Source organism: Ochotona princeps, chromosome 4 (assembly GCF_030435755.1).
Source record: "Ochotona princeps isolate mOchPri1 chromosome 4, mOchPri1.hap1, whole genome shotgun sequence".
NCBI classification, from domain to species: Eukaryota; Metazoa; Chordata; class Mammalia; order Lagomorpha; family Ochotonidae; genus Ochotona; species Ochotona princeps.
In genome coordinates this window covers 29,288,899-29,301,144 of record NC_080835.1, presented here as the reverse complement: position 1 = coordinate 29,301,144, position 12,246 = coordinate 29,288,899, and the positions used below count along the sequence as shown (strand labels likewise).

The window sequence follows — 12,246 nt, the reverse complement described above, 5'->3', positions numbered from 1 at the left end:
AATACAACTTAAATGTAGGTAGACTAAATCAAGTATTCAGGCTCTTAATCTGACACCATAATACCTTTCATACATCAGTACACACAGACGCACATGTCAGAGCATACAGAGCAGCTATTAGCAGTGATTAAATGTGAATGTAACATATGTAGCTATTTTGTTTTACCTCTAACAACAGCTACATTTTTTTTCCAATGAACATTTTACTTAAAGTTTAAGTTCAACAATTAGAAAGGTTTGTAGTCATTAAAAAAATTCAGAGTGAAGGTTTTCACTGCTAATAAGAATATTAAATAATATGACAAAATTCTTAAATATCACTGAGAATATGAAAGAGAAATTACAAATTTAAATTTCTCAATATGTAGCAAAAACATTTTTCTAGAAAACACATATTGTATGAAGGTACAATTCAAATTCTAAGAATATATCCTACAACTATATTTAAGGGCATTGCAAACTAAAGCCAGAAAGATGTTCATCACACCAGTCTATAACAATGAAAGAATGGAACCATCTTAGTTGTAAAGTAATAAAAATCAGAATAAATAAATTAAAATAAACCCTTTTCCAAAAACTCTGCACTGACACAGAGCACACTGCATTAGTTTTTTTAGGTTACAAGAGAATATGCATAACCTATTAATTTTTAAAATACAATTATACGAAAAGCCCTTAAAGCGTGAAGGTTTTTTTTTTTTTTAGTACTGAGGATACTCAAAATAAAGATGAAGGCAGAAATATTCTGAAATGCCGCATGCACACCAAATAGTAATTACCCTGGAGACAGGATTACAGAGGCATGCATGTTTTCTACTTTATATATGTCAGATATTTGACTGTTTATAATATGGGTATCTTACAATATTACATCTTTTTTTTAAAAAGTGTTTTGCCATATTACTGATGTGCAAAATTGTTTAGTTTAGTATGTAAAGAGGAAAAACGCAAAACATTACTACTATAATTATGCTCATTTTGGTACTGACATGCGGGATGTGTATTTGTGTAGGGGAGTGAACAGAAAGCCTTCTGTAAGAATTCACGCAAACACATTTACAGTCATTATCTCTTTTAAGAGGTAATTCTGTTTATTTTCCACATCCTTGTATCTTCTAAGTTATCAGGCATGAACGCAGATAGTTCGCAGCATCAGAACACAGTACACAGCTCAGGCTATGAAGGTAAAATGTTAAGCTGATGACAGGACATCTGGGATATCTGTTATAGTCATACTCAACTACAGCTGTGTGTAATGTGACATTCCTGCACAAATATGAATAACCTTCTTTCAGACTGTCCTTAGGAGCATGTTCGTTATTCCTCTTAAGCCCGGAGAAACTGAAATGCTGTGCTGCTATCTGACAGTCCAGCCCTAGTAAACACCATAATGCAAGGTTCATGGCACTGACACTTAAAAAGAATTTTTGCCCAACGAGATCATTATATATAAACTTTTGGCTGAAATAACAGACCACCCAAAAACCTTGTCTTTCTAATTAAAATATAGGAAAATAAAGAGCAACAGCAAAACTTTCTCAAATAATTCTGTGCAGTATGTAGGAATCACTAACAATAGCCAACTAGATCTGAGGATAAAAGGGAGGAATGGGAAGGAGAGGGGAGGATTAGACACTGCACGTATAATACCACTTTATTTCAAAATTTATGTTAGAGAAATGGGGGCCCCAGAGCAGTAGCCTGGTGGCTAAAGTCCTCACCTTGCACACGCCAAGATCCCATTGAGCACCAGTTCTAATCCCAGCAGCTCCACTTCCCATCCTACTCCCTGCTTGTGGCCTGGCAAAGCAGTATAGGACGGCCCAAAGCCTTGGGACCCTGCACCTGTGTTGGAGATCTGGAAGAAGCTCCTGGCTCCTGGCTTTCGCTTGGCTCAGCTCTGGCTGTTGTGGCTACTTGAGGAGTGAACCAGCAGACAGATATTCTTCTCTGTCTCCTCCTCTCTCTCCTCCTATCTGTATTTTGGATTTCCCAATAAAAATAAATAAATTTTTTAAAAAATGTGGTTGGAAAAAATTTTCTGCACCTTCATGTTCACTTGCTCACTAACTGGGTCAATAAATATTGTGAACACTAATTGTGTTCCATGTTGCGCACTCAGAACCAGGTATGTGAAGAATATTCATTAGTCACATACCTAATTGCTATCTAGAATGGACAGACTACGTAACAAACATGCTAAGGCCTACACAGATATCTGACCAACCTGTTAAGGGAAGCAACTAACCCAGAAAGAGGATGTCATAATGGGGAAATGCTAGGAGAAGGTCATTCCAGGAAGCCAAAACAGGTTTTGAAAAAAAAAAAAAAGCATATGAAGTTGGCCACTGCATTTGGGAACTTGGAAGAAACTGAATGTAGGTATAACTGAAAGTTGAAAGTTAGATTCACATGCAACCAAAGGACAAGACCTTTACTATTCACTCATGAAGATACACTGGCAATGCAATAATCAAGAAGAAGGCTAACAGGAATATTCCAAAGATAAAAGCACAATAATTGAGTGAATAGGATTAATATCACAGAGGCACAGGTGGAAAGAACACAGGAGTAGGGTGAAGGAAAATAACACAGGGGTGAAATGCCTTGCAAAATTAACTTTTGCAAAAGTGTATTAGAAGCTACTGAAGTTTAGAATTTATTAAAAAGCAGTAAAAAATCACATTTTAACAGACAAGTGTTTCAGAGTTAATAAACTAGTTTTTTAAAGATTTATTTTATTGGACAGTCAGATATACAGAGAGGAGAGACAGAGAGGAAGATCTTCCATCTGATGATTCACTCCCCAAGCAGCAGCAATGGCTGGAGCAATCTGAAGTCAGGAACCCAGAGCCTCTTCCAGATCTCCCACATGGGTGCAGGGTCCCAAAGCTTTGCGTTATCCTCGACTGCTTTTCCAGGCCACAAACAAGGAGCTGGATGGGAATCAGAGTTGCCAGGATTAGATCTGGCACCCATATGGGGTCCTGGTCCATGCAAGGTGAGGACCTTAACCGCTAGACTATCACACCTGGCCCAAACAAACAAAGTTTTAAAACAAGCCTGTAATTGAGATACACTTTTACCACAGTGAAAAGGAAAATGCTACAATGGTTGAGTGGCAGGGCCTCAGTTCAACTTGTGGGGAGCGGGGTGCTGAAGCCACTCCCCAGAATAGGAAAGGTCATCGCAGGATGGCGGTTGGCCCAGGGCAAAGAGGCAGGTCAGCCCTAAAAGGCAGTGATATAGCCCTAAGAGGTGGGTTCAGCCCTAAGAGGTGGGTCAGCCCTAAGAGGCAGTGATATAGCCCTAAGAGGCGGCTCAGCCCTAACAGGCAGTGATATGCTCTAAGTGGCGGGTTTACCCTAAGAGGCAGGTTTTAGCCCTAAGAGGTGGGTCAGCCCTAAGAGGCGGATTTTAGACCTAAGAGGCGGTGGTTTCCTGTTTCTGAGAGACGGCATAGCCATTGGCAGTGACTGCTCATAAGATGGACCCGTGAACTAGATGGGATAGGAAGAGACTCCCGAACCCCAAAAAGGCAGGACCTACGACGCCCCTAATCAGCAGGAATTAGTTACAGAAGATACGGTTCTGTGCCCCTGAGCAACCCTTAGAATTGGGGTTGGGAAGTCTCTAAGGGAATTAGGCAGCTAGTTCAGGGTCATGAGCTCGGAAGTCACCCACAAACCCTGGAACCTTGCTGGAAAGGACCTTACCCAGTGATCCTGAACACTCTGTGGCCATGAAGGTGGCTGAAATCAACCCGTGAATTCATCATTCCCAGCAAAAAATAAAAAGGGGAGAAGATGTGGGGAGCAGGGTGCTGAAGCCACTCCTTGGAATAAGAAAGGCCATTGCAGGAGGGCTGCTGGCCCAGGGCCAGGAGGTGGGGTTGGTCTCGCCAGCAAGTAAACAGGAAGTCACAGGGATAGGCTGATGCCCTCGCTGCGATTATGTCATTGCTACTGGCCTATCAGGTAGTGCCAAGTGGACCCACGGGGAGAAGTGATTGGTGGGGAACAGTATAAAAGCAGCCGGTAAAAGCTAAGGAGGGGGACGGCGAGGAGAAAGATGGGGAGAAGAATGACGGATTGAACGGGAAGAACGGGGCAGCAGAGAGGAGTAGAAAAGCTAAGATCTTCGGGAGGAAAAGTTAAGGCGTACAGGGAGGAAAAGCAGCAGAGAGGGATACAAAAGCGGCACAGAAGCAGTAAGACGGACAGAGAGAAAAGTACAGGGACAAGAATGGGGAAAAGCAGCAGAGAGAGGTAGAAAAGCTAAGGCGTATGGGGAGAAAAAGCAGAGAGGGGTACAAAAGCAATATAGACCTACGAGGAGAGGAACAGGAAGAAAAGTAGTGGAGAGAGGGATAGAGAAGCAGGGAGAAAAGTTAAGACCAGCGGGGATAAAGGCAGCTGAGAGAAGGGTATAAACACAGCCACTTTTGGCAATAAGGGGTCCGGTTGCAGTTCCAGCTTTTCCCAGACCCTCAAGAGTGTGCCTCGTCGTTAGTGTCGCTGCAGGCCGGAGACATCAACTCATATAACAAAGTTGAAATTTGAATAGGACTACAGGATATGACTATCACTTTAAGAGTATCTCTTTGGGAAACATTTCCATGTGTGTTTCCCTCAACTCTGTAGTCTCTGGAAATAAGAAGTCCCCTGTGTCTTTGATCCTGAATTGGTTTTAGACAACCCCAAGAACCATGTCTAGGTGAGGGATGGGCAGTTTTTTGGTGAGGATGGAAGACTGGGATCCTGATCAGCCAGGCGGGGGAAACAAGGATGCTGGTGCCCTCCTTCAGGGTGGCAGATAAAGGGATAGGGGAAAAACAAGCACCTATGGAATTGTACCATAAAATTTAAAATAAAACAGAATGGAAAAAACCACAATGGCCTCTTATAGCAAACGCACAGGAAGAGGCTGTTACACTGAACAGCTTTTGTACATAAACTCCTCCTATACCCAAACCACTTCACTGGTCCCATTCAAGTTTCAGTTCCACCTTGGCCACTCATTATCTCAGTGATCCAAGACAATTCATTGAAATTAATATTCAATTAGAATCCAGTTCTATCAAATTAGGAGATGGGCTCGTTTACCAGGCCTCTTCCAGGCCTCATATTCTACATAGTTGGTGTAACTGCAAAGATTCAGCCTTTGTGCCCATATTTTTGTTGCTACCTCCTATGTTTCTTTTAAAAAACCATTGCCAGACCCTTTCAGCTTCTTTTAGAGTCTGAGCTGCTGGTTTTGCTGTCTTCCTGTACATTATTTGCTGAAGTTCTATACAGGCAGGGGATGTGTTACAGATGGTACAAGCTTTATCACAGACAGCAGTCTCACAATGTTCATAAGGTTAGGCATTATATGACATCCATTTTACAAATGAGAAAACCAAGGTTCAAAAACTATCAGAGGCAGCAAATCAAGTCAGGTCTTCCCGGATGCTTGTACTCTTTACCAGTCGCACTGCCTTTTCATGCTTTGCACCTGTGCTAGCTTATCTCGTAAATTACTTTGTATTAGTAACTTTGAATTTTGCACCTGTCATGTGACACATATACATTTTAACCAGGGATTATCATCTCTGAATCAACAGCAAACTTGTGATGCGATTCTTATGCCTTATAGCTGGTAGATGAGGATGAGGTTCAAGACAGTCATGGCTTTCATACATCTTTGACTTAAGTGATCTTTCACATCCACCATGGATAAATAGCAACTCTCAACTTCCACATCAGATTGCCTGAAGTTACAGCATTTCTTTTAGCTGAAGCCTAAAATGCTGCAAGCTTCCCAGCTGTCCTAAGTCCATTCAAAGCATCACATTATACTGAAGCAAAAGGGCTCATGCTTTGGAGAGAGAGAGCCCCAGGTTTACCAGCCAAGGTGAATTGCTTCATGTTTATGCGATCCTTATCCATTAACAGACCTTAGATAAATCAGCCTAGATGAGCTTTTAGGTTTTCTCATCTCTAAAGTACGAGGAACAATAACAACTTTAGAGGCATGTTATGGCTATAGAAGTGCATGACTTGCAGCAGGAACACATGAAACCAGTAATATGGTCAAAAGGTTTGGGGGACAGTGGAGTTGTTTTCAATAATAAGACAGGTCTAGATGAAAGTCTAAAGATGGAGATCTCAATACAGACTCACTAGACTTGTTGAAATATCTGCCAGTGTATGAGACCTATACTGATGACTGCTGAATGCTCTCGAATGGCAAAAACTCTAACCTTATCTGACCCCTGACTCTACTTTGCCAGAATACCTGGCAGCTGTTGCTGGAAACACCGTTTTCAGGTGAGAGGTTCCTGACTGAGCCAAGTGGCAGAGTGTAATCGCACACCATCTCCCACCCCATGAGCACTGACAGGTTGCCTGGGTAACAATGAGCTATTCTGGGCAATCTCCACGGGATCCCTACGGCTCTACTCATATCCCAGGGGCTCTCTTTGGTCTCGTCTTCTGCACCACATGCTAAGACCTCTCTCTCCTGCCTTACAAGATCTGAGGGGACATGAAAAGAGAAGCAACTGACCCTGCAGTTGGGCCTTCACATTTTATTTCTTTATCAGTTCCTTAGCTAAGGCACATTCCCACTTAGATAGTATTTTCCTTTATAAAATCTCCAAGTGTTGCTTCTAATCTACTAAATAATTCCTCTGACCTCTTCTTGTTTTTAGCCTTTAAATATCTGTGGATGGTTCATTCACCACATTCCCCATTCAGTTATTAATGGCCCACAAAAACTTACTAGCAGCAATCATTTACTGATTAATCTGCACAACAATGCAGAAAGACAGGTAATATTAATCCTTGGTTCTGCAGAAGGAAACCAAGAGGAAAAGCGAGGTTAACTCAGTTGCCCAAGGTCAGTGGCCAAACAAGATTATAAGCAGAATCTCACTTGTCTTGAATTTCTGTAAACACTTTCCCCAGTGTTGCTCCCTTATGTAAAACTTCACATTGTCAGTGCAGGTCGGTAACTACCATGTTGAGATTTGGTTGTCACAGAATCACATACAAGTATCAAAATTCACCCCAAAATAATTATAACTGCTAATAATTCATAGATAAAAGTGCCTGAATGAAATGATAGAGGTACTTGAAAGCAAAACTTCTAGAATTAAAAAAAAAAGGACAATAGAAGCAAAAAGATCTGAATTATAGACCCAAATCTGCCAAAATGAAGTTGAAAAGTGTCATCTGACCTCACTAAATCCCTGACGGGTTTTTGCAAACTTAAAAAGGTTATCCTACATATTTAGAATATCTTGATGTTTTAAATAAAACACACTACCTACTCTCAAACACCCCACAATGAAAAAACAAAAACAAAAACCAACATCCAATGATGTCAAGATCATGGTTAAGACTGCTAATATTCATTTATAGCCCATGAAGTACACAGCTACAATGTCCTCTGGAAGCAAGAGGCCAATATGAAACACGAATTAGAAAAGGTTTCACATTCTTTAACTCAGTGATTTAACTCATGCATGGTATTGTCCATAAGAAATTAAACAATAAAAGCAAAAAATAAAATGCACAAAAGGTATAATTTCAGTACAAGCTACATGGGAGAAAACTGATATCAACTGAAATGTTCGCTTTCAAAGAGGTATCTTATAAATAGAGCAATAGAATTCAATGCGAGTATCACTTTGCAATTAAAAAGAATAACCACAGAAATTATGCAAAACAATTATTCTTGCCGAAACTATTAAACAAAAAAACCAAAAGTAAAGCAGCAGATACAAACTCAGATATCAATTATACACAACATGTGATACATATGCAAAGAAACATAAAAAAAATTAAACCAGGTATGTTAGTCACCAGGCTTTTTGTAAACATTTTTGATGACTATTATTTCATATTATCCATATTTTAATGGCTTAATCAATAATTAAAAAAATTTTCCAATCCTGCTGTGGGTAGGTGGGAAACAGAATTTTAAATTTTATGCCTAAATCCCTTGAGTCTTATTCATGACACTAGTTTTCCAGAGTAATTTCAGCTCTTTATTATGGTAATAGTAGAGTGTCTTGAGATTATCTTAGAGAGACTCTTACAATGTCAGCACTTCCTTCCTTACAAACACCTTTCTTCTAAATTCAGGTAAGAATAACTCTATGGTTGCCATGCAATACTAACATTTGGCAACTGTCACACTTAGGACCCAGTACTTAGCAGAAATCCATTTATGGTAGCCTCAACAGCAACCGAATGTTTGCTACCATCTTCCTTGCTATTACCAGGGTAGTTTCAGAGTCATAAGTTTTTGGAACTTGGACCAAGGTGCCCGCTTGAGGTTTTGAGGGTCTGTAGGATACTTTTCAATTCACCTTAGAAAAGCTATTGCAAGATTCATTCTACTGGAAGATCTTTTTATCAGGCTTACATAGCCTCCTTTCCTTCTTATAAATGTTCTCTGACTACTAGGTCGTTTGTATAGCTTTGATCATAATATCTGGGAAAGATTGCAGAGCCAATGAACTAAAAATATGATTCTTGGTCTCATGTGTGCCAATGAACGCCCTCATTAAAGCAGAATGAGTGAGAAGAGATTGGTTTCAAAGCTTTCCGTCCCTTTGCCCCAGAGCCGCCAAGGCCAGGCACTGAAAGGATGCACAGTAAAATTAAATATCTAAAAATTCATCTTTAATTAACAGAATTGGATTAAAGCTAGACACCACCGCATATCATACAAGAAATGGCTGAGCTGGCTTCCAAGTGCTCTAATTCAATTAGGACACAGTGAGTGACACTCGGACGGGAAAGGTTAATTGGGGCCGCCAGAACGCAATCATTCCTTACCTAACCAGTCATTAAACTTCTTAACCTCTGAGGGCAGTCCCAGCTCGGTGAAATCGCCTGTGTGGAGAAGGATGTCCCCATAAGGCATCTGGATACCATCTGTTCTGGAGTGTGTGTCTGAGATGCAGACAAATCGCGTGTGGCCCGCTGGTTTTGGAGTATCATATGGGATGGGGTCGACCCTAAAGTAAACATAACAGATCCCATAACAGTTAAACACATAAGAACCGTTGCAAATGACATCACACATACATAATGACTATTATCCCACAATGCACCCAGACAAACCAATGCAAAGCCAGACAAACCCATTACAACAAGGGATGTTTTGGGGGTGTACAGCACCATTCATCTACAACAAAATTGGGAAAACTCAAAACTATTACTTACTTGGTAGAAAACAACTAAAAGCAAAGAGCATTTTATACATGGAGTTGGAAAAACTCAGGAAACTGAGAGATTAATAGTGAGGTTTAGGAATATTGAACCCCCAACTGGGAAAGTGAAATTACACTATTTTTCTCTCATCTTCAATTGATCCCACTACTCATTAGGAGATGGATAACCAATTTATTCCATTTTAAGCATGCATAACTTAAGCAGTGAACTAATTTAGAGAGTGCAGACTGCACACACTCTGCCAACTGAGATGTAGAAAGACAGAACTTATATTTAATTTTCTTTCCACAGACATTCAACACCTGTACCTTGGTGTTTTTGCTAAGACAGTCTCAAGTCAAATTTGGTAGAGGGAAAGCAATGTCAAACTACTAGGGCTTTTGCTTTTCTAAAAAAAGTAGAAGGATATTAAAATAATTTTATAGAGCTTTTCTTTATCATGATGAATTAACTGCAGTCCCAGTTAAACCTTATGCTAGAAGAATGCCCTAATGTCTTGGGCAGGATTCTCTTCAGTACAAATATAAGCCTTTTAAATGGGTGTATAAGTATCTACATATGCATTAATATGTGTATAGTTTTAGAAACCTACACACTGTGAAATTACACTAGGGCATAGGAATCAAAAGGCAAAACGATCAACCCAAAGCAAAGAAAATGAAACAGAACATTCTCATTTAATTGAGTGTAACAAAGTGTACTAAATAAACTTGGTAAAGAAATGCAAATCTGACTCCTCAAGCATACAGTTTTAATTATTCAAAAGATTTGTAGCAGAGTTAAGGATGCTTTAACTATATTAACTCTACCCTGACAGCTTGCTTTAATTTCTTTGTAGGAATATATGCTTATTTTTGGATTACGGGTGAACAGAAGCCATTATAGATGCAAAGAGAAGGTCATGAGAGAAGCAAATATGCAATGCAGAGATTAGAGTGTGAAGCATTAAATAAGGAACAATATTTCATATCACAGTCCCACTCCTGATAGTTAACATGCAGCAGAGAACACTCGGAAAAAAAAAAAATACTGCCTGTACATGTAACCTCTAAAGTCTTTGTTTTATTCCCTTTTTATTTTTCCCTTTTTAAAATATCAATCTGTCTTAACAATGACAATTTCAGTGAAAAAATAAAGACATCTTGTGCAACATGGGTAGTGTCATATTTACTCAACGATTCATCTATTTTGTTTTTGTCAGGAGAAAACTAGAACAGAGGAGGAGGAGGAAGAGGGAAATGAAAGACACGCACACAGAGAGGGAAATGAGAAATGGGGAGACGAAGACGGAAAAGGAAGCAGGAAGAAGTGTGAGCTCATTACACAGGGCATTCAAACAAAGTTCATCTCCTGCAAAAAAAGAATTTTCTTGTACATATTAGAAACATATATGTGATGGGGTGGTTTTGTGGTGCAACTAGTTACACTGCTTGTGAAGCCAGCGACACCCATGTCAGAGCGCTGGTCTGAGTCCTAGCTGCACTACTTCTGATCCAGCTGCCTGTGAGCCTTTGAAAGCAGTGAAAAATGGGCAAAGTAATTGGTCCTCTGCCACCCATATGGAAGACCCCAGATGTAGTTTCCATCTCTTGCTTTGGGCCTGGTCCATCCCTGGCTGTTGTGGCCATTTGGGGGAGTAAAGCAGCAAATGAAAGATCATTTCTCTCTCTCTCTCTCCCTTTCACATATATAAAATACATATATTTGGCCCAGCATGATTACTCAGTGGCTAAATCCTCACCTCGCACGCGTTGAGATTTCATATGGTCACTGGGTCGTGTCCTGGCTACTTCATCTCCCCTCCAGCTCCCTGCTTTTGGCCTGGGAAAGTAGTTGAGCAGGCACAAAGCCTTGGGATCCTGCACCCACATGGGAGACCCAGAGGAGTCTCCTGGCTCCTGGCCTGGGATCAACTCAGTTCTGGCCATTACAGTCACTTGGGGAGTGAACTAACAGAGAGATCTTTCTCTTTGACTGTCCTTCTCTCTGTAAATCTGCCTATCCAATAAAAAAACTTAAAAAATAAATGCATATATTTAAAACTAATGTTATTTATTGCCATGAAGACAAATCCATTGAGATCTCAGTAGTAGCCTGGAAACGCTCCTGATTGCATCCAATGTTCTTTTCTTCCTTCCCGGTGCAGAGTTGTATGTCCTGATTTTTATTGGCTTCAACTTATAAACATCTACTTTCTAAAAGTTTTCCCAGAGAATCAATGATTATTGCCTGCTATGGCTGTCATCCTCTAAAAGTCATAGGTGATATTTTGACTTGAAGTTATGTTACTTACTAGAGTAGAATGAACTGTATTTATATTTCAGCACTCAATACTGAAATGAGAATTTAGTAAGCCAATATTTTAATACATTCAGAATCATCTATGTATGTATTTATTTTTCAGTTATCAATCTAATAATAATAAAATGATAGACACAATCTCTTCCCCCTTTGCATAAGTTGGCTGAGCTGGTATATCTTAATTCTTTGTGAGTCCCTCCCAGTTTACCAGAGGGACAGCACAGTCACTTTGAGAGAAGGCAGTACAGGTGTTAATCTTTCACTGTGAGTAAGCCTCTATTTACCAAAATACCCACTCTGCAGCAACCAATCATCACACTGTACATTCTTTGCTTCTCATTTTAATTTCATACTGGGAAACAGGTTTTCTGAGATGGAGAAGATCTACAATGTCTGAGTTGCTTTAACCTCATTCCCCAGCTTCTCACCTCCTAGGGAAATATTTAAACATCTGGCAGAATTAAATTTAAAAATTCACTGGAGCCCAAGGAACACAAAGGCATGTGGACAAGAAAATGGGAGAAAGTACTTTTTTCCCCCTCAACTTCAAATTGAAATAGAATAAGTAGAGACTGATATTGTCATGCAATGAATAAGGCTTTCCACCTGTGATATTGGCATCCCGCACGAACGCTGGATCATGCTCTGGCTGCTCCACTCTAATCAAGCTCCCTGCTAATGGCCTGGGAAAAGCAATGCAAGATGGCTCAAGTGT

At 40.1% G+C, this 12,246-nt stretch overlaps 1 protein-coding gene across 4 annotated transcripts in view; it reads right to left on the bottom strand.

The window, feature by feature from the left end:
• The window catches only part of MPPED2 (metallophosphoesterase domain containing 2), a 181,530-nt gene that overhangs the window by 121,057 nt on the left and 48,227 nt on the right, over positions 1 to 12,246 (bottom strand). For all 4 annotated transcript variants that reach the window (XM_036495754.2, XM_058663228.1, XM_004585435.3 and 1 more), the window contains exon 3: positions 8,832 to 9,013. In XM_036495754.2, the coding sequence (XP_036351647.1) occupies positions 8,832 to 9,013 (182 nt within the window). The remainder of the gene's footprint in view (positions 1 to 8,831; positions 9,014 to 12,246) is intronic.